General features: G+C 36.6%; 1 protein-coding gene across 3 annotated transcripts in view; it reads right to left on the bottom strand.

Annotated features, from left to right (window-relative positions):
• Liprin-gamma (liprin protein kazrin) overlaps positions 1 to 23,659 on the bottom strand; it is a 717,975-nt gene that overhangs the window by 302,623 nt on the left and 391,693 nt on the right. For all 3 annotated transcript variants that reach the window (XM_069827796.1, XM_069827797.1, XM_069827798.1), the window contains exon 5: positions 6,362 to 7,061. In XM_069827796.1, coding sequence (XP_069683897.1) covers positions 6,362 to 7,061 — 700 coding nt within the window. The remainder of the gene's footprint in view (positions 1 to 6,361; positions 7,062 to 23,659) is intronic.

Raw genomic sequence — 23,659 nt, 5'->3', positions numbered from 1 at the left:
TTTTCACTGGTATTTAAGTTGTAGTTGTACTATTAGGAAGAAACTTCCTTGAGGTTTGTTTCTGCGTGATGGATATATAGTTTTATATATTTAATATAAGAAGGTGTTGTACACTGTTAGATAATATAAATTCATTAAAATTCAACATTTTAATTTCTACATATCCTGCATTAATCTTATGCTGAAACTATTACAGTGATTAGACCATACTTCTAGATCAATAAATAAATGTTTTCGACGATAGTGCGTAAAGTTACATTTTACCCACTCATATCTGATCGTTTCTTCACCCTGCGAAGAGATCTCATTTCTGCGGATTGTATTTTGTTTTTGTCTATTTCTTTCATTAGCCAAGACACACTTCCAAACATAATAATTGGAACAGTCATTATATTGTAAAATTTTAATTTTTGTTATTTCCTTGTCTTATTTTGTATTGTTCTATTAACTGTTCCACATATTGATTGAAATATATCTTATTTTCAACGTCTATACATCAAAACTTATATTTCTTCCTAAATAACTGACGTGAGAGTCTTATTGTAGAGATTTATTTTTTATTATAATTTTCGAGCGTACAGGATATTTTCCACAGTGAGTCATTACCTTAGTTTTCTTTGAAGATATTTTTAGATTATACTGCTTCCCGAGTTGATATAACTTATGAATCGATTGTTGTAAATCGTTCTCAATATTTTGTATTAGAGTCATATCGTCAGCATATGTATATTGAGATAGTGTTTGATTTTGTTAAGTTTTATACCACGATTTCCTTCTCCTTTCCAATTTTTTATGATATCATCTACATAAATGCTGAAAAGCGTAGGCGCAAACTACAGCCTTGCCTAACTCTCTGATTTATTATTATTTTTCTCTGATTTTAGTGAATCTGTATTTATTATTATTTTTTATTTTATAAACGCATTTAACAGTTTCTACAAGATGTAAAGCAGAGTGCTTCATTGGAGTTAAATCGCTCGCTTGAACTCGGTCGAGTGTCGCACCCTCGAGTGAGATGCGATCGGTCGTGATACGCTCGTAATAAATAGAAGCACAGTACAAGGTCATCTCACCGACATGTCTTATCTTGTATGGAAGGCGACAGATAAGATACACATATGTTTTGCTCACACGGTAAAAATAAGGCTTTATTTTCTGCGTTTATGACAAACGTTTAATGGAAAAGTCAATGGAACGTGCCAAAACAGGAACATGAAGTTATAAATAAATTAGTATGAAAAACTTCGATATACAGTTATTATTGGTAATTAATAATTATTCAATATTTGATTTACCACATAATATATAAATGATAGGTCCACACATAGTGTTCCGCCTATATACTGCGACAATATAGAAACATTTTACAAAATATTATTGATATAGCAGTAGATTAATAACAATATTAGTACAGAGATAACGTCTCAGAAAATATAATAAAACGAATAATCATGCTGCACAACTGTTACAGACGCAAAGCTTGATACACTAATTATTAGAGATTATTATTATTATTATTATTATTATTATTATTACTAGAAAACTTGATACAGTTCTTACATTATCGTGATTGTGTTCTCCGTTTATAATAATTACATTTACATCCAATAACATCTATCAGATGTGGCAAAAACAAAATCACTCCTGTGTGGGGGGGGGGGAAACCTATAACACTTATATTACATTTTAAAGGAAGTTTTGTAGTTGTACTATGGAGAGGTTAGTTAAACACTGCAAAGTTTTGAAATGACTATTACACTTTTACTACGTCACACTACTTTCGACCAATAAAACGGTACGAAAGGACGTCTTTCAACCAATCATGGCTGCTTATCGCACAATTTTATCGCGTCCCTAGCATTTGTTTAATTTTATAGCGTCCCTAGCATTTGTTTATTTTTATCACTACCCTAGCATTTGTTTCTTTGTTTGCCAACATTTCAAACTGCACTGGTCTGGACGTCAAAAAACAGAAAATTACAAACCACTCCAGTCGATGCACAGCACTTTCAAATATGACTCTCATTGGCATTCAAAAACAAGAATTAATAAAGATCACTGGTCATATATGAAGAGCACCATTCGGAAATCCTGAATAAGTTGAGGGATACACCATGTACACCAACGAGTTCACTTCTTTTACGCACACGTCCAATATAACATCAACTGAACCACCAATCACTAAAACATTCAAATTTGAAAATTGTACTTTCAATATTGTTTCTTTTAAAATTATTCATGTTTATTTTTTATTTCATCATCGTTAATTAAAACGTTTGTTTATTTCATCACCCCTAATTAAAACTTTTCTAACACTTGTTTATATTATTGAGGTTATGTTTGTTATAGCTTCTGCTATATGATATTATGAATAGTCACGTATCAGAGATTGTTTAATACTAAGATTTATTGAAAATCATTTGTCAAATGACGTTTATTACTGGAATCCGGATGATTGAAGTGAAATGCAAATGTTTTAATAAAAATGAAACTGAATCAACAAAGCCTTCTTGACTAGTAACAGTGCACAGAATTCAATGATGATTCCATAATTGGCACAACTGATACCTATAACAAGAAAACATAATCATAAAACACTACTGCCATCTAGCGTAATGTTGAGATGGTACAATAATACATTTGAAGACAGTTGTATTTTCGTAAGCCAATTAATATTTTATTGTATTGGAGTACTTTGTTACTTCTAATCTTTATATACTTTCTTCTAATCGTGTAATAGTCAATTAAATCCCACTCGAGTTTTGATTTTCTCTAAATAAATCAAAACCTCTAGTGAGATTACTGTTGATAAACATCTATAATGTTACTACACAGTTCATCACTGTAACAAGAACGAATGTCAAACGCTCGGCTTATACCGTTGGAGGATTTATCGCTCGTGACAATTTTACCCATCATGCATGTGCGCTACCTATCGGATTATGCTATGAACTACTTGGCGCTCGAGCGAAAACGTCCGATGCAGACCTCTGGTGTAAAGGGTAGTCTTGAGCTATTTAAACCTTAAAGTTTTCAATTTTATAACGATATTGTTATGGAGAAACAAAATATCACTTTATTTGGTTCCGCAATTGCTGAAGATCCTATACCGATACGTAACTTTATATGGTTTAAAAACGACACTATACTATACCGGTTTTACTAATAAAAACTGTATATACAGACGTTTAACTGTTTTATACTTATGCAATGAGTAGCTCGTTTATACGTCGTATATAAATTCCTTACTAATAATCACTACATATGTCGTGTATAACAGTACAACTGTTACACAACTACGTCATAGTTTCGTCATTACTTCATTACGAAAGGTAGTAGAATATCTGAGGTTCTCTAATGCATCCAGTAGAGCGCTCTAGTGTGGCGTGTTAAGTATCGATAGTACAACTGGCTCTAATCGATGACCACACTATATTTTGATCAAAGAGTACAAGCTACAGGAATATTATTTTGTGCTCTTTGGTATGTTCTTCTGTAGTTACAAGGCAACCATCATCATAAAATGACAGTCGATGCGAAAAGCTGTTAGAGGGGCGGCCATTTTTTCTCTATATACAACGCTTAAACAAGGGGTTTCGTGTATATAACAACTGCAAAGCAATTCTCATTGTATAGTTACAGCCTGTTTATACATCCATTGCTTATGCATGCTGGAAAAGATTCAAAAACGGACTCTCAAGTGTTGTCGGAAAAATTCACCATTAAATGGGACACACTCACGGACAGGAGAACGCGAATTCGATTATGCGCACTGTTCAAAACATACAGAGGTGAGCCTGCCAGGAGAGAAATACAAAATAGGTTGCAACCGCCAAATTACTCTTCAAGCAACGACCACTCATATAAATTGAGGGAAAGAAGACAGAGGACGGACACTGGAAAGTTTTCTTTTGTCAATCGTACTATCAGGGACTGGAATGCTTTACCTGCAGACTTACTAAAGGCTTTACCAACAACCATAAACGTATTTAAAAATAGGCTTAAGGACTTTACTAATAGACGGTAATTATACACAGTATGTAAAGGATGTAAATTATATTTTGTTATTGAAGTGTTGTATCAGTGAAGAATTATGTCGTGTCAGTGAAGTGTATTGTGTCAGTGAAGTGTGTTGTGTCAGTGAAACGTGTTCCTGTCAGGGAAGCTTTATAGTTTATAGTGGCAGTGCAAAGTATTTGAACAGTGAAATGTTTTTGAAGTGTTAGTGAAATCAGGATAGAATCAGTGAAATGTGCCGTAGTTCCAGTGCAGTGAGTGAGTTGACAGCGAAATGAGTGTAATGTTGAAAGGTACTTGTGCAGATATGAACATATCATATCGTGGGTTTTAGTTCGAACTTAGATTTAAGATACAAATTAGATTTATTTTAAATGTTATTAGGATATTCCCTATTATTATTATTATTATTATTATTATTATTATTATTATTATTATTATTATTATTATTATTATTATTATTATTATTATTATTATAAATTATTGTTAGTATTAATTATTGGTATTATTATTAACTGTATTTTTAATTAATAAGTTTATTATTGTCATTATTGAGTGTAATTAGTTACCACTGCCACCGGGTATATACCCATTGCAGTGTGAATAAATACATACATTAGTAAAGTATTCTGTCTCAACTCAGCATAAGTCTCGTATAAAAACTATACACGGTTTATTATAGGGAGGCCACTTTGTAAATGCAGTTGTAATGCGCATGCGCTAATCTCCCCTCCCACAGTTCTAGTTCATGGCGAACACTGAGTTCGAAGGAAGTACATGTTAAATTCGGTGAAATCTATTGCGAGTGTCGCGAGATTCAAAACATTTTGTTTCCTTTATCAATGGTTTCATGGCCGGTGTGAAGCAAACTTTCCACTTTTTAAATGCCTTAAATTTCGCAGTGAATGCATGTATAAATTATAAAAAAGTAAGAGTGAAATGCGAGACTTTACAGTGAGTTAGGCATTTTTAGGCGAATATTAACAAATTAGGCTCTAATAACCGTTTTAGGGCATTTTAGGGCACTATAAAACTCTTTGAATACCTTTCAATTCCCATGAAACACAAATATTAATAATTATTTTTACTTTTCTCCTAAAGAAACAAAATAGAATCCGATGTCTGCTAATTACATATTTAGAATAGGACGTTTAATCCAGGGAACAACTTTTACAACAGCGCAAGATAATCTGCTTCGCTCATTACCCATTTCTTTTTGCATTGCATTTATTGCATATATATATTATATATTTTAACACGATTCAATTGAGCAAAGTTAAAATTTAAATTATAAAATAATGGATTGCTAAGCTAACGTACTATTACTGCACACTAAATCAATACACTCTCGTTGTTCGTTAATTCTCTGAGATTAAAATGAGTTCACATAAATATTATTTTAAGAAATACAGAAAACGAATGTACAAAATAGCCTATCAAATTTTCTGTGCATAAGAAGCTATTTTAATCTTACCTGTCCTCGATTTACTCAGACGTTACTGTAATAACATTATAGCATTATGTCCATCTAGAGAAACTACACTTTCCAATAGTGAAATAATAATTAATTATACAAATCGGTTAATTTAGCTTCTGATATTACTTCATACAAATACAGAAACATTCTCTGTAGGCCATGTATAATAACTTTCGATTGTTGATGTCCAAGGCCCCTGTTTCGATTGTTGTTGTCCAAGGCCCCTTATAGATGAAGTCATTTGTTCTTAATTCATTGCACCATCTTAGATGGCGTTATTTTAATTTTAAAACTCATTTATCTCATTAAATATCAGTCCTATCAAAATTTTGTAAAGAATAAAACTTATCGGAAATCAGTTTTAAAGAAACGTTTGTTATGTAACATTTTTCACAAAAATCAGTAATAAGCGAGATATTTCGATTTATTTAATTCAGGCCCCCTTACAACCCCCCTTTTAAATAAAGTATTTTGAATGCCATGTAGCCTAAAATCTAAGTTACAACGAACTTAATTTATATTCCAATTTTCATATAAATCGGTTCAGCCATTATCGCGTGAAAAGGTAACAAACATACAGACAGGCATACAAACAAAAATTTCAGAAATGCGATTTTTCGGTTTTAGGGTGGTTAATTATATATGTTAGGACCAATTATTTTTGGAAAATCGAAAATTACCAGAAAAATTTCGGCTACAGATTTATTATTAGTATAGATAGTAGCAACAAACAAGACGTGACAACGTCGCATTTTCATTTTATTATCGGTGCATGCAATAAAGACCTACAAATCTTAAAAGGAATGCCGCTGCGTAATAATTAAACGAGGCAACTATATACACACACGTGAAGACTGGAGTACTCACCGTCCGGCTGGCTGCTGGTCCCTGCAATCGGCGAGGGCGGTCTGAACACTGGCTCGTCTTGCTCCCCTTCACCCCCGGAGTAGGACACTTTCCTCCCATTGGGCCCGTTCCCTTCCGACTCTGACAAGTTCTTTTCTCCGTTCCCGGCACTCGCAGCATTGGCAACATTGTCCTCCACTCCACTTTTGTCCCTGGCGTTCCCGGCTGCCGAGCCCTTCACCCCCGTACTCCCACTGTCGGACACTCCCCCACTCGAGGACCCCTTCGGTCTGTGGGGCGGAGGCGGAGGGGGAGACGAAGACCTGGAGGCTACTCCAGGCGTGGCTTTCACTGCACTACAAGAAGACGAAGACGTTGTGGTGTTTGACCGCGCCGTGGCAGCAGCAGCGGGCGCGCCGGAGTTGAGGGGCGTCGTGGAGTTGGCGGGCATCTTGGAGGCGCGCTCTAGGTTGCGAGCGGACACGGAGTGCAGCTGCTTCTTGCGGACGCCGGCGGTCGCGTTCGCTGACGTGGACGATGCCGAGGATGAAGACGCATTGTTGAGGTGCGTGTTGGCTGCGATCAGGTGCTGGTCCAGCCGACGGCTGGTGTCCGCGAGCTCTCCGCGAAGCAGGGCGACCTCTTCCTGGGCTTGTTGGATGTCTCCGTCAATCCGCGCCGCTAGTTCTTTGTTCTCTTCGACCATCCTGCGAAACTTGGCCTGCGAACAAATAAATAAATAAATAAATAAATAAATAAATAAATAAGTAAATAAATAAGTAAATTAATGAGCAAATAAATAAATAAGTAAATTAATGAGCAAATAAATAAATACATAAATAAATAAATAAATAAATAAATAAATAAATAAGTAAATTAATGAGCAAATAAATAAATATATACATAAATAAATAAATAAGTAAATTAATGAGCGAATAAATAAATAAATAAATAACTAAATAAATAAATAAATAAATAAACAAGTAAATGAATGAGTAAATAAATAAGTAAATGAAAGAGTAAATAAATAAATAAACAAGTAAGCAATTAAGTAAATGAATGAGTAAATAAATAACTAAATAAAAGAGTAAATAATTAGATAGATAAATAAATAAATAAATAAATAAGTAAATAAATTAACAATAAACATAAGTAAATGGATGAGTAAATAATTAAGTAAATAAATAGATAACTAAATAAATAAATAAATAAATAAATAAATGAGTAAATATATAAATAAACAAGTAAATGAATGAGTAAATAAATAAGTAAATGAAAGAGTAAATAAATAAACAAGTAAACAAATAAGCAAATGAATGAGTAAATAAATAACTAAATAAAAGAGTAAATAAATAGATACATAAATAAATAAATTAACAAGTAAACAAATAAGTAAATGGATGAGTAAATAAATAAGTAAATAAATAGATAAATAAATAAATAAATAAATGAGTAAATGAATAAATAAATAAATAAATAAATAAACGAGTAAATGAATGAATGAATAAATAAATAAATAAACAATTAAACAAATAAGTAAATAGATGAGTAAATAAGTAAGTAAATAAATAAATAAATAAACGAGTAAATGAATGAATGAATAAATAAATAAATAAATAAATAAACAATTAAACAAATAAGTAAATGGATGAGTAAATAAGAAAGTAAGTAAAAGAGTAAATATATAGATAACTAAATAAATAATAAACACGTCATATTTCACTTTCAGAAGGATGGTGAGAAGGACATTGATGGCAAATCCAATCTACAGTGTCAATGATTTTAGCAATATTACGTTTTAGATACTATTTGTTTTAACCTCATGTAATTGACAAATCTGTACATTTTAACCTGATTTTATACTATTTCTTTTAAAACTTTTAACCTGTTTTTGTGATTATCTGGTGATTGTATATTTATTTTTTATTTTATTCTTACATTTATTCATATTGTAGTAGCCATGTATTATATATATATATATATATATATATATATATATATATATATATATACTCTGACGTTGTCCATGGTTGTAAATCTCTGAATGACATTAAATCCATCCATCCATCCATCCATCCATCCATCCATCCATCCATCCATCCATCCATCCATCCATCCATCCATCCATCCATCCATCCATCCATCCATCCATCTATCTATCTATCTATCTATCTATCTATCTATCTATCTATCTATCTATCTATCTATCTATCTATCTATCTATCTATCTATGTATCTATCTATCTATCTATCTAAGTAAATAAATAAATATATAAATAAATAAATAAATGAGTAAATGAATGAATAAATAAATATATAAATAAATAAATGAATAAACGGGTAAATGAATGAATGAATAAATAAATAAATAAATATCGATAAATAAATGAAGACATAAAAGTAAATGAGTAAATAATTAAATAAATGAGTAAATAAAGAATTAAAAGTATAAGTAGATAGCCTATATAAATATAAATAAATAATTAATTAATTACATGAGTAAATAAATAAACAAATGAATAAATACGTACGTAAATAAATAAACAAATAGAAAACAAACAAATAAATAATACAATTTTTTTATTGCTTCTACTTCATTATTTTATGTACGTATTTAAATATTTCATAGATGCAGAAATATATTATTTTAGGAATGCGTTGTAATTGTTTTATGTTTTTGATAGATAAATATCGATTTCAGTAGTTACTTTTCTTTCATTTGAAGCAAAGACAGATGAGTGTATGATAATAGTGTCACATACTGAGAACTAGCGGATCTATTTCAAAGTTTGTCAATTTATATAATAGCCTTTGGTTTTGACTTATCCCATGGTTACGAAATTCGTTTACACGACCAGAAAATTCCAAGTCAGACATCCTTGAACGCCAGTGTGCACATGTGCTGCTCTAAAGAAGATGAGGAACACGCAATGGGTACACTTGAAAAACCGACATAGGTGTCAGGCCCAGGATAACCGATGATTAATTTACTTCAGCCTGATGGAAGGCCTGTGTTGAACATCCTTCAAGGAGGTGTGGGGGGTCATAACTCCACTTGTTGAGCTAGCGAGGAAGTCAATCACAGCACAATAGGGAGGAGTGGAAGATTACATTGTACAACAGCATTTGAAAGCGATGAAGGATTCCTTGTTGCATAAAAATTATGAAAAGAGTCATCGTGGAAGACAATGGCTAACATACGCGGATTTTATGCTGCATGAAAGTCACTATCCTAGTTTCAAATGCCACAATTATGGAGCTTTGATGTATTTCATTGATGACTTGTATTGTCTTATATGCGGAACACTCTACAGGGTGTAAGGGGTATAAGTGCCGTCCTTTGCACAGTCGTCGGGGACGGTCTACAGGATAAAAAAATGTCCATGCAACATAGGGTCAAAACTTGATATTTTTGCCAGAAAAAAATATTTCTTCTCTTATTTTATTCGCGTTTTTCTGCTTATATCGTTAGCAGGACCGAAGATATATCCATTCACTAATTTTCCTATATCGTATCATCAATACTTCTTCGCCTAACTATCTGTCGGTGCGTTTTAATTTCTTGTCCTCTTATCACTGCATGGGTATTTGTTCTAAAAATGACCCTTTATTATCTATGCCTTGCCATGAAACAGCTCACTATTCTTCCTCTTTCACAGTATCAGCAATTCGTTTCTGGAACTCCCTACCCAGCTCCCTCAGGAACTGTCGAACGATATTGGAATTTAAAATTTAATTGTTTAAACACGTGACCAGTATTCAGGTTTAATTCTCCTTTGTGTGTATATGTGTATATATGTAATTTTTCTCAGTGTTGTATAGTTATAATTTACATTTGAATTTGTTATTCTTGTAATTTGAAATATTGGTTCACCTACCGCTTGCATATTCACTGAGTGTAACTTCTAGCCTTATATTATTTTGTAATTATTATTTAGTATGTTCGCATTATTTTACTAGACCTGTGCTTGTACAGAGTGATTTATATAGAACTGACACATTTGTTTCATTGTTTCAAAACGAATTGTGCTAGTGACAACTTATTATACCTAAAATGTAGTGGAATTTTTGGAGATTATTTACCTCTATAGCCAATGTTGTCCGGCGTTGTCAAATCCGGAGATCTCGGTGGCCACAGGTTTCTGGAAATTATTCGTCGTCACATAACCGGATAAATGGAACCATGCTTAATCTGTGAACCATGTGATGGACAATATGGCAGGATTTTGCACAATGAACGTCTGAAACCAACGACAATAATTCAATCTTTTATCCTTATCTGGTTCCTGTAGCTGATGAACAACCGTAACCCTATATGGCTTTAGGCTCTCTGACACATTGAGTAGGTGTACCCTGTCTCCTGCGACAAACGTCTTAATGATTTTTTGGGTGACTGCTCCATCAATTACAGCTACTCAAAGGGCATACCAGAGAGAATTTGGTGTTCGCAATCCTCCCAAAAGAAACACAATACTGGGACTGGTAAACAAATGGGAAACAACTGGATCTCTGGTGAGTGAAAAGGACAAGCATCGTTCATCTAGGCTTCCCACGGTTGTTGTTGACGTAAGAGAGCGACTGGAGCAGTCACCCAAAAAATCATTAAGACGTTTGTTGCAGGAGACAGGGTACACCTACTGAATGTGTCAGAGAGCCTAAAGCCATGTAGGGTTACGGTTGTTCATCAGCTACAGGAACCAGATAAGGATAAAAGATTGAATTATTGTCGTTGGTTTCAGACGTTCATTGTGTAAAATCCTGCCATATTGTCCATCACATGGTTCACAGATGAAGCATCGTTCCATTTATCCGGTTATGTGACGACCGAATAATTTCCAGGAACCTGTGGCCACCGAGATCTCCGGATTTGACAACGCCGGACAACATTTGCTACAGAGGTAAATAATCTCCCAAAATTCCTCTACATTTTAGGTATAATAATTTGTCGCTAGCACAATTCGTTTTGAAAAAATTAATGAAACAAATGTGTCAGTTCTATATAAATCACTCTGTATAACTATGTACAGTTTTATTAGTGTTCTTTAAATATTAGTCTGTAAAATTGTATCAGCTTCTTTTGTTTCTGGCTAAGTGGAAGAGAAGGGCTGATGGCATTAACTTCGTCAGAATAAATAAAGAAATATTACTATTAACATAGCAATGTGATTTCACCTTTTTCTGGTGATATCTGGTAATAGTTGGCAACAATGGAAAGCATTAGCTTCTTAGCAAATAACCCCACTAAGGCACTGACCCACTCTCCATTTCTTCACTTTCGCCCACGATCCCCGGACTGCTGCAATATTCGTGTGTGTGCACACATTTAGTTCTGTTTGCGGAAGGAAATATGTCCACCAAACAGATGCAGCGCTCCTAGCGTTGAAGCGGTTCATTAGACGCAACTTGGCAAGTGTTTGTCTGGGAGATAGAGAAGCAGTTGTGGAGGAAATTATCTTCCCTGAGGCGTTTGAAGATCAAACAGAAACCTGTAAACACGCTTTGTCTCCCCCCTCCTACCGTCGCAAGTCATTACAAGACCGGACACAAACACGGACGAGACTCTAGCCATTGCCACTGAAACCAGTTGTCATAGCAACCGCTACAGCGCCCTACTATCTGCAGCGGATAATTTAAAGTTGTGGAGAAGTTACATTAAATTTAGTTTTGCTTTCACGTACTGCTGAAAAAAATGCTTAAACTGCAGTGAACAACTGACGTTTGTAACAAGTACATTTCTCTGCTAACGAGCACTTGCAGCTGAAAACAGAAAAGGAGCTTCTACCGCAAAGAAAACTGATGCAATGACCATGAGCCTAGATCAGTGATCGCCAAAAGCTGTGTCGCGACACATGCCCCTGTCTCTAACCAAGCGTAACGATGACATCAAACCCCCACCCTCTTCCTACCCCCTTCACTTCGTTAGAAGTAAGCAGATAGGTATCAGCAGCGGACGTACAGTACACTTGTAATAGGCCTACTGTAAGTGTATTGATACTGTGTTTCGAAATGTCTCTTTCGGAACAGGAAACTAATAAGCAAAAACGCAAATTTCAAGAAGATGGGAGAAACATTTTTCCTTCGTCCTGATGGGTAAAATGTGATATGTTTAATTTATTGTTAAATGTTACATGGAGTATATACTGGGTGTTCATTTCAAAGTGTGTCATGACGTCACTGTTGTTGGGTCACCGATTTGAAGCGAGTTTCAGCTTAAATGTTAGAGAAGTTGCCTATTATTTAAGGCGTTCTTCAATCTGAACTTGAGAACGTGTACGGTATAACTTGAACGTCGTAGCAACAGATGGCGGTCTGTACGGTCTGTGTGCTACCATAACCTCTTTCGAACTGTGTTTTGCGCCAGCAAGTCGTACGCAGGGTATTTTTTATCATCGGTTGCGTACGATAACATTACACAACACAAATCAAATGCTCCGTGTCCATGTTGACCGTCGAAGTTAATGTCAACAAATACGTAAGTAATCGTCTTAACCCTCTCCCCATATCCCGACAGTACGTATTTCCAAACAGTTCCCATTCCTGCCACTACCGGCGTTACCGTACGTATCGGCACGTACTCTTCAGAATGAACGCCGTACTTGCTAGCCAACTTCTCTGCCTCTTAGATTATATACCTGAGCTGCGGAAGTGTAGGAAGATTGAATTCTCTAGGCTCATCAGCTAGCCACATGACGGCATACAGCGAGCCAAGACACATTTTGAACTGAACACCCAGTAGAGTGTAAGGGGTATAAGTGTCGTCCTTTTCACAGTCATAGGGTCAAAAATGGCCATACAACATAGGGTCAAAACTCAATAGTTTTTCCACAAAAATATTTCTTTCCTTCTTTTATTTACATCAGTAGATATATCTAGCAAAGAGTTAATATTAGTTTAAATATGTATATTTGTATGTTCTATTACATTTTCGTGAAATTAAACTTCCCGTGTCTCAGACAATTCGCTGTGAGAACTGAAGCTATGTTTGATTCAACATACATATGTGAACATTTTTTTTTTCTAAAATGAACACTATAAAGTCATGTGAAAGATCTCGCTTAACAGATGAAAATCTTCATGTACAAATTACGGTGGTTGCTTATGATGAAACTCCTGATTTCAAATGTCTGCTGGTGTAATGTACGTGTTTTCTATCATAACGAATAAGAAATATATATTTTGTTTTGATAATTATACAATAATGATGAACAGGAGGGAAAAAAGTTAACATGGATTAAATGTATGTAACTAATAAGTAGAAGAATATTACTTTTGTTTTCCAGTCACAGTCCGTCTATAACTGAATTACCTGAAGCGATACCCATTCCATTCAACTCTCTGCGACAGTGGTGTGCGGGTTGCATTTCTATTACGTCACCATTTCGTGGTGTTTGGCAGATATGTCGAGGTTATAGGCTTTGAGGTTAACAACTTTTGTCAGGTTTACTAGGCTGCCATCTAGTTGTTACATAAGGAATCACGTCATAATACCCATTTGAATTGCATTAGCGACTGTGCTGCCATCTCGTGTTCGTTTACGGCGGACGGGTGGCGATCCTGGCGGTTGTTCTGTTCAAAGTGCTGCCGATTTTAACGTAGCGAGGAGTTATCTGTTACATATATGATCTAGGCCATGACTCAATTTTGCGGCCTCCTACGCAGACTTCTTCCAGACACGTTGCTCCCACTTTCACTGACAGCGTATTCCGAATCTCAGGGCTGAGCAAGCAGAACTTCTAGGCATCCAAATGGCAGCAGACTGGATTCAACAGCAAAGTAAAGATAAAATCTCACATGCAATACACGTAGACTCGCAAGTAGCACTCTTTGCCATCGCAAACAAAAGAACTACACAACCAATAACAGTCTACATTACTTACTTACTTACAAATGGCTTTTAAGGAACCCGAAGGTTTATTGCCACCCTCACATAAACCCGCCAGCGGTCCCTATCCTGTGCAAGATTAATCCAGTCTCTATCATCATACCCCACCTCCCTCAAATCCATTTTAATATTATCCTCCCATCTACGTCTCGGCCTCCCTAAAGGTCTTTTTCCCTCCGGTCTCCCAACTAACACTCTATATGCATTTCTGGATTCGCCCATACGTGCTACATGCCCTGCCCATCTCAAATGTCTGGATTTAATGTTCCTAATTATGTCAGGTAAAGAATACAATGCGTGCAGTTCTGTGTTGTGTAACTTTCTCCATTCTCCTGTAACTTCATCCCGCTTAGCCTCAAATATTTTCCTAAGCACCTTATTCTCAAACACCCTTAACCTATGTTCCTCTCTCAGAGTGAGAGTCCAAGTTTCACAGCCATACAGAAGAACCGGTAATATAACTGCTTTATAAATTCTAACTTTCAGATTTTTGGACAGCAAACTGGATGATAAGAGCTTCTCAACCGAATAATAACACGCATTTCCCATATTTATTCTGCAGCATTAGAAAGAAAATTACCACTCTCAAGAAGTCAACTCATATCTCATTAAACTGGGTCAGAGGACATACAAGAATCATAGGTAATGAACGAGCCGACTACCTAGCAAAGATTGCTGCCAGTTATAAAAGTACTATAGCCTACAACTCCATCCCTATGTCTCGAGCCAAGCAACTTCTGGAAAATTACTACACAAACATTTGGAATGCAACTTACATCAACTCCGAGGTACCACACCACACCAAACAGTTCATCCCCTCTATCCACCACAGGCTCTCTATATCCCTATGGCCTAATTACATTATCACCCAATTCCTGACCAACCACGGTTGTTTCCGTACATATCTTCACAGGATCAACAAGGCACCATCTCCCCTATGTAACTGCCCAGAAAAGTCACCTCAGACAGCAAGACACCTTCTGACAGAATGCTCCTTGTACTCAAGAGACCGGCCTCGTGTTCTAACAACCCAAACGCTGCCCCAGATACTGAAGTTCCACATAAACACTGTCGCTGTCACAAACTTCATCAGCAACATCTTCCGCACACTTCAAGTATAGACTCTAAACAATCAAATTGTAGTCACCACTAATGTAAATATCTTGTGATATGCCTATGGCAAAACACAGGTTGTAAAATAGCACGTAAATAAAAAAAAATCTGATGGCATCACGATGTTCCGAATTTCACGGATGGCTTCACTGATGGTCCACCGGTGTCGCACCGGTGCCATCAGCTTGCAGAGGTGGTGGCAGTCTTCATCAGTCGCCATCAGTGGATCTGATTGGTTCTTGTATAGGGCGGGAATTAGCAGACGAATGACATCGTGCACTGTTGTGTCATGGCGGTGTGTTCTGCTGTATTGTTTGTAATGAGCACAACGTAAAAACAATATGTTAATGGCTTATGAGCGAACATGTCAACGGACCAGTTATTACTACCGGTTCAAGAAATAAATTGTTTATGCTCTCTTTTCTTTGAACGAGATGGCAGTACGGAAATTTCGCAAAATTTTGCTAGCGTAGCAAAGACAACAACTTATACAGTCGCCATGACAGCCATCGATCCTTCCAGAAGTTTTGTTCCTTTTTCGCTGCAGCGTTACGTCATTGTTGTCCACCGGTCCGGTGAGATTGAGCGTATTCCGAATATCACCGGTGAGCAATCCGATGGCATCACGGTGTTCCGAATTCGACCGATGACGTCATTGATGCTCCGCCGGTGTCTCACCGGTGCCATCAGCTTGCAGAGATGGTGGCAGTCTCCATCAGCCGCCATCAGTGAATCTGATTGGTTCTTGTATAGGGCGAGAATTAGCAGACGAATGACATCGTGCACTGTTGTGTCATGGCGGTGTGTTCTGCTATAGTTCTGCTGTATTGTTTGTAATGAGCACAACGTAAAAACAATATGTTAATGGCTTATGAGCGAACATGTCAACGGACCAGTTATTAATACCGGTTCAAGAAATAAACTGTTTATGCTCTATTTTCTTTGAACGAGATGGCAGTACGGAAATTTCGAAAAATTTTGCTAGCGTAGCACAGACAACTTACACAGTCGCCATGACAGCCATCGAACCTTCCAGCAGTTTTGTCCCTATTTCGCTGCAGCGTGACGTCATTGTTGTCCACCGGTTCGGTGAGATTCGGAATACGCTGTTAGATGATGTCTTTCGAATCCCAAGGGCCTCGGTTTGCTCCCTAACTGCAGCTTGTCGGTCGCGATAGCACCTTCTTTGAAATTTTTAAGTTGATCCAAATTCGGGCCAACTATCTCTGTCTAAAATTTAAGTTTTCCTGCTGGCGCAACACGCGTCCGATAGTGTGGCTCTACAGCTACTGAGTCACCTCTATGACATGTGGTTCATGAATGAATGAACCAACCAGTGAATCAATGAATCAATGAATCAATTAATGAAACCATTAATGAATGAATCGATGAGTCGATAGAGGGATGGATCGATGGATGATTGATTAATTAAATGTGGTGAGAGAAGAAGAATCATCAATTAAATAGTAGGCCTACACGGTGCTAAACGCGTTCTTGCAAGGGCTCTTGGAACTCCTGCATGGCTTCATGTGGTCTGCCTTTGCCGTCCACCCACAAAGAGTGAGAAACAAATCGAATATTCGATAAACCGAACCTGAGACACTCCGCGAGACGGAAGAGCTTTGCATACTGACTACAACGCCAGGTGTTCAATAGCAATATACAGGACGACCCATATTTTATGTCCAACTTTTCATCCGTTTATCACAAATAAATGAATTAACATGACAGGATCAAAGTAGCATGAACTAATAGTCCAGTCATTAGGATTGCTTAAAATTCCACCAATATTAAAATTCGATGTAAGCACCAGCATTTGCTGCACATTTTTCCAGACGTGGCTGAAGGTTCCGTACTGTTCTCACAAACATTTCATTTGGCACTCTGCCACACTCCTCTCGTCTGACCATAATGTGTCGCAAAAGGCTAGGTTGCTCTTGAATCCATGCAACTAGAGACTCCACAAACTCCATTCTAATATCACAGTCCTCACATGACAGAGTTTGCACAAAGTGTGGCTTCCATGGCCGTCAATTCATTTCCTTTAGCAACAGCTGCACGGACCCATAGGGTACACCAGATTCCCGCTGGTACTGTCGAATGGATTTCTTAGGACTTCTCTGGAAGACCTCAGTAGCGGCTGCTTTGGCCTCCTCTGTGATCACTGTTTTTGGTCGGCCAGCACCTTCTGTTGCGTAACTGAGCCAGTGCGAATCAGGTTGACGTGAAGTCTCTTGATGGTCTTGTAGTCCAGCGTCGTATTTCTTCCTTTCACCATTCTCCACCATCTCTGCACATAATTGGGGACTGCCACACCTCCATTCGAGCAGCATTTCGTTTTCGATCGTACACAGGCAGTCTTGTGGTCATGGTTAACGAGACAGAAACTCTTGGACACATGTTGGGCTTTTGTCGGAAATGAGAGTTATTGCGTAACAGCAGGCATCATAGAGTCCGTGGAGCCTGTCTTCTTCGGAACAAAGGTTGGGAAGTTCATGAAGAGGTCCACTGCATTTCTGAAGACGACTCTCACAGAAGAGCGGATATAATAGCAATAAACTGGCAACAACAAAAGGCTATTATCATAGATCCAACTATACGCATGGAGAGAGATCTAAACCAAGCTCATCAGGTTGATCATGAAAAGAGGGCCATTTGTGAACCTTGTATTCCCTACCTTAGTGCCAAGTATAACATCTCTGTCTTCAATTGGTCAGTGACAGGTTTATTTTTTGGTGCTCGGATATAATTTTTTAAAACAATTATCAATATCATTTTTTGAAATTCAAAAAGTCATGTCGCAAATTCTTAAAGATTCCCTGCAGATTATACAATTTCATTTATACCACTCAGAAGGTCTTAATTAAGTATATGCTAATTTTAAATAAAATCTTTTATGCTCGACCATGCCGAAATGTAGTAATTATACACCTGGTAGCAGTCCTTTAATGCATGTCATTAAAGTACACCAATTCACTAATTCAGGTTTTCGATTATTCTCGGATACGCAATCGAAAGACAACTAGGGAAACGTCACGGAGGCTGGAAATCCAATACTGTCGCAGAAGGTTATGTTGTGTTACTATAATAATTAGCGTTAATTGTAAATAATATTCAAATAAATTCAATTTGTCATCTCGTTTTTCAATTCCAAATCGATTTCCAGGTTATATCAAAATTAATGTTCATGTTATTCTCTAGATTATATCAAGGTCAATGACACATTCGTTCCTCGAAAAAAATCAATACTTTCGCGTCTGCGCACATCTCACAATTTAGGTCAGTTCCGCTCCTCACTTACATAATCATAACATGAATACTTATGAATAATTTCAAGTTAGAAATATGGTCGAGCATAGAAAGTCGTATGAAACTTGCCTATAATGGTAATTAAGACGCTCGTATGAAAATTATGAAACTCGCTTGCGCTCGTTTCATAAACAAACATACTCGCGTCTTAATTACTACCATTATAGGCTCGTTGCATAATGTACTATTATTTATAAGTATAATTTTATAGTCATCTTCTAAGATTTTATTTTACAATTGATAATCAACGGTGCTTAATTATTACACTTTATTTTTATAACAATATTCATATTTAATTAATTATATTTATTTGCTATTAATTTCCGGATCCTCGTGGTCATCCTTAATTAAGGCCTGACGAGTTATTTCTCTCTCTCTCTCTCTTACACTACATTGTTCTGATTACATTAAATGTTCCGGACCGTAGTGAGAACACAAATAAAGTAAAATAAAATGACAGCTTCTTTTGTGCTTTTAATAGTATGGAACACGGTATATTTTAGCGGTGGAATGGTTCATTTAGCCTGACTGGTTTCGCTATTAGAGTGTAATAAAGAGTTAGATATAAATGTGGGTCCTTATGTATAATTTCCATTTTTCGTAACCGGTTGCGCACGACTCTAATATGAATTACATTCATACCATGAATTATAAATCTTATTTTTCAGAAATAGCAATATAAAATAAGGTTAAGTTTTCGCACTCAGGTAGACACCATTGAAGCTGATTCCTGCTGTCTTATAGCTTATGAGATCACAATGCAACGCGGGCTTTCATAATCGACCTGTCAGCAATGTGGCAGGTTTGAGGCCGATCGCACATCCTGCAATGCGAGTGACAGCTGCTATGGGGTTCTTGTGACAAGGACCACATAGTAATTAGTGTTTTGTTATTCGAGAGGCGTCGTGATAGACATCCAGACAGCATCTTCGCTCCCCAATTATATCGATTCTAGCGTCGCGGAATTATTGCAAAATTAGACTGACGGAGCTTGCATGTAAAGAGTCAATCATTAGATGCCATGCGTCACTACTCACTCAGCACCAGACGAGGATTTAAATCAAGTACGAACATCGCTAGAATGAATACATGTTTATACTAATAAGGGCGTATGATGCACAGAGCTTTCTATCCCGTGGACTCAGCTTCGATCCATAGAGTTCACAAGAACAAAGCAATTACGTTACACAATGACTTACTTACAAATGGCTTTTAAGGAACACACAGGTTCATTGCCGCCCTCACATAAGCCCGCCATCGGTCCCTATCCTGTGCAAGATTAATCCAGTCCCTATCATCATATCCCACCTCCCTCAAATCCAGTTTAATATTATCCTCCCATTTACGTCTCGGCCTCCCCAAAGGTCTTTTTCCCTTCGGTCTCCCAACTAACACTCTATATGCATTTCTGGATTCGCCCATACGTGCTACATGCCTGCCCATCTCAAACGCCTAGATTTAATGTTCCTAATTATGTCAGGTGAAGAAAACAATGCCTGCAGTTCTGCGTTATGTAACTTTCTCCATTCTCCTGTAACTTCATCCCTCTTAGCCTCAAATATTTTTCTAAGAACCGTATTCTCAAACACCCTTAATCTCTGTTCCTCTCTCAAAGTGAGAGTCCAAGTTTCACAACCATACAGAACAACCGGTAATATAACTGTTTTATAAATTCCAACTTTCAGATTTTTTGACAGTAGACTAGATGACAAAAGCTTCTCAACCGAATAATAACAGGCAGTTCCTATATTTATTCCGCGTTTAATTTCCTCCCGAGTGTCATTTATATTTGTTACTGTTGCTCCAAGATATTTGAATTTTTTCACCCCTTCGAAGGATAAATCTCCAATTTTTATAGTTCCATTTCGTATAAAATGTTCTTGAGATATATGCTAACCACTGCTCAACATTCACAAGTTTCAGAGTGGCAAAAATTTGCTGATTATGAACTTAATAAAAGCAGAGGGCAAACATGCGAAAAACAATGTTCATTCGGTCTGTACGAAAGCAAGTCAAGTATCAGTAGTTCTACAGAGAATCGAATACAGATCCCATGTATTTAGAGAAGAATTTATTTTATTGGGTTATTTTACGACGCTGTATCAACATCGAGGTTATTTAGCGTCTGAATGAAATGAAGGTGATAATGCCGGTGAAATGAGTCCGGGGTCCAGCACCGAAAGTTACCCAGTATTTGCTCGTATTGGGTTGAGGGAAAACCCCGGAAGAAACCTCAACCAGATAACTTGCCCTGACCGGGATTCGAACCCGGGCTACCTGGTTTCGCGGCCAGACGCGCTGACCGTTACTCCACAGGTGTGGACTACCGAAAGTTACCCAGCATTTTCTCTTATTGGGTTGAGGGAAAACCTTGGAAAAAACCTCAACCAGGTAACTTGTCCCGACCGGGATTCGAACCCGGGCCACCTGGTTTCGCGGCCAGACGCGCTGACCGTTACTCCACAGGTGTGGATATTTAGAGAAGAATATTCTACCGCTTGAGTCATATGAAAAAATATGTAGTATTAATATAAAATATGAATTTGATTAAAATTAATCCTAACAATTTCCTTATCTTGTTTTTAACTTGCGAGGTCTGTAAGGTGAAGTAAAAGTCGTGTATACTGCTATTGATCACTCCTCTAACTCTCTCGAGGAGCGGACCGATTCTTAACGTCTGTTAAAATAAGGCCTGAACGGCTTACCTACAAAGAAAAGCCCTGTGTAGCAATTTAAAGCCTTTGTTCTAACAATTTGTGTTGTTCGACGCCGTGCAAGTCTATACTATTAATCTTCAAAGAACGAGTTGCGAACAAAATCCGATATTGTGTTTTTAAGTATACCGAAGTCCTGAGGGTGTGAATGGATATTTCGTAATGTCAGGAGGCTGGTAAGGAGTGGGGCAGGATATAGACCTGTCGGCAACACGTTGCCTGCGACTGACAGATGTAGGCTACCCGCCAGACACGCTGCAACCAATCTCCTGCCTTTTTCTTTCTTCCTCTTTATTTAGCTCGGCGCTTTTCGATTTGCGTTGACAATGGACTTCAAAATGAGCATCCCTCATAACCGTGCACAACGACGCCTCTTGGAATGTTTGTGCAAAAAACTACACATGTAATATAATATATTTATGTATTTATATTCTCTTACTTACACATGGCTTTTAGAAAACCCGGGAGTTCATTGCCGCCCTCACATAAGCCCGCTATCGGTCCCTATCCTGAGCAAGATTAATCCAGTCTCTATCATCATATCCCACCTCCCTCAAATCCATTTTAATATTATCCTCCCATCTACGTCTTGACCTCCCCAAAGGTCTTTTTCCCTCCGGTCTCCCAACTAACACTCTATCAAAATATGTATGATAAGAACTTTCTTGTGTTAAATTTTAATGTACCTTGTTAACATGTTTCAACCTATTTTCGGTCATCTTCGGAACTGGTCGTTGTTGGTCTTGGCACCTCTTGTTTCCTGTGAGGGTGCGTTCGTAGTGTAGAGTCAAAGAGTGTATGTGTTTTGAAATTGAGTTGTGTGTTGAGAATATCGTTGGGGTGTGTTTTCGTGTGTCTGTATATTTCATATTGTTCTAGTGTGTTGAGTTTCTGGCTTTTTGGTTGGATGTGCAGTATTTCCATGTCTGTGTTGATGTCTCTGTAGGTATGGTTGGCATTTGTGATGTGTTCTGCATATGTGGAGGTGTTTTGTAATTTTGTTATGACTGTGATGTGTTCTTTGTAACATGTTTGAAATGATCTGCCTGTCTGTCCTATGTAGAAGTTGTTGCAGGTATTACATTTGAGTTTGTATACGCCTGTGTGGTTGTATTTGTTTGTGTGTTGAGATGTTTTTGTAAAATGTTATTTGTTCCGTATGCGATATTGTAGTTTAATTTCTTGAACGAGGTTGCAATTTTATGTGTGTTTTTGTTTTCGTATGTTAGTGTGATGTATGTTTTGTGTTCTTGTGTTTGTGTTGTATTCTTCTGTTTTTTGTGTACGTTGAAATTTAACACAAGAAAGTTCTTATCGTACATATTCCGAAGTGATACAGTGTTAAAAGTTTTGTAATCAAGATGTATAACGCTCTATATGCATTTCTGGATTCCTTCATACGTGTTACACATAAAAATTTGTCTGACCAAAAATATGGATTACCCAACAAATTTAATTTATACAGATTTTAATGTATTGCCTATTCAAGAAATTTATAAATATAGTTTACTAACTTACTACCATAGAAATCAAATAAAACATAAATCTAATCAACATGAATATCGTACTCGAAGACAAAAGTCTACTTTCCCATTAATTGAACGTAAATGTCATACAAGTGCAGCTCTTAAACATGGTGCTAGTTTCGTCCCAAGACTTTATAATAAAATTACAAACCATTTTCCAAATTTGAAATATTTTAAAATTGAAGCTTTTAAAAAACAAATTTGTAAAATTATCCATGATACATAATATTAACAAATGTATTTTTTTACCTTTTATTTCTGTCGACTATATTCATGTTTTTATTGAATACCACTGGCCTCTGTCGAATTGTCAATTTATATTAAATATGTATTTTTCTCTCTTTTTCTCTTTCTTCTTTATTCTTGCTCTTGTGTCGTATTTATTGATTTGAATTAAGTTACTGTATTTAGTAAATTGTCCTTGTAAATTTTATGTTATATTATTGACTAAGACCACACCATACACGAGCCTGGCTCTTACGGTAGTGGCTAGAAACATTTTTGTTTTATAAATGTGATTTGTACTCATTAGCTAGCTAGTTAAATAATAGTACATTATGCAACGAGCCTATAATGATAGTAATTAAGAAGCGAGTATGGATGTTTATGAAACTCGCTTGCGCTCGTTTCATAATTTTCATACGAGCTTCTTAATTAGCATTATAGGCGAGTTTCATACGACTTTTTATGCTCGACCATATTTCTAACTTGAAATTATTCAGTTGTATACATTTTATTTGTATCTGACAAGATCGGAAGTGACTTTGTTCTAGGT

This window comes from Periplaneta americana, chromosome 6, assembly GCF_040183065.1.
Source record: "Periplaneta americana isolate PAMFEO1 chromosome 6, P.americana_PAMFEO1_priV1, whole genome shotgun sequence".
NCBI lineage: Eukaryota > Metazoa > Arthropoda > Insecta > Blattodea > Blattidae > Periplaneta > Periplaneta americana.
This window is presented reverse-complemented; position numbering and strand designations above follow the sequence as displayed.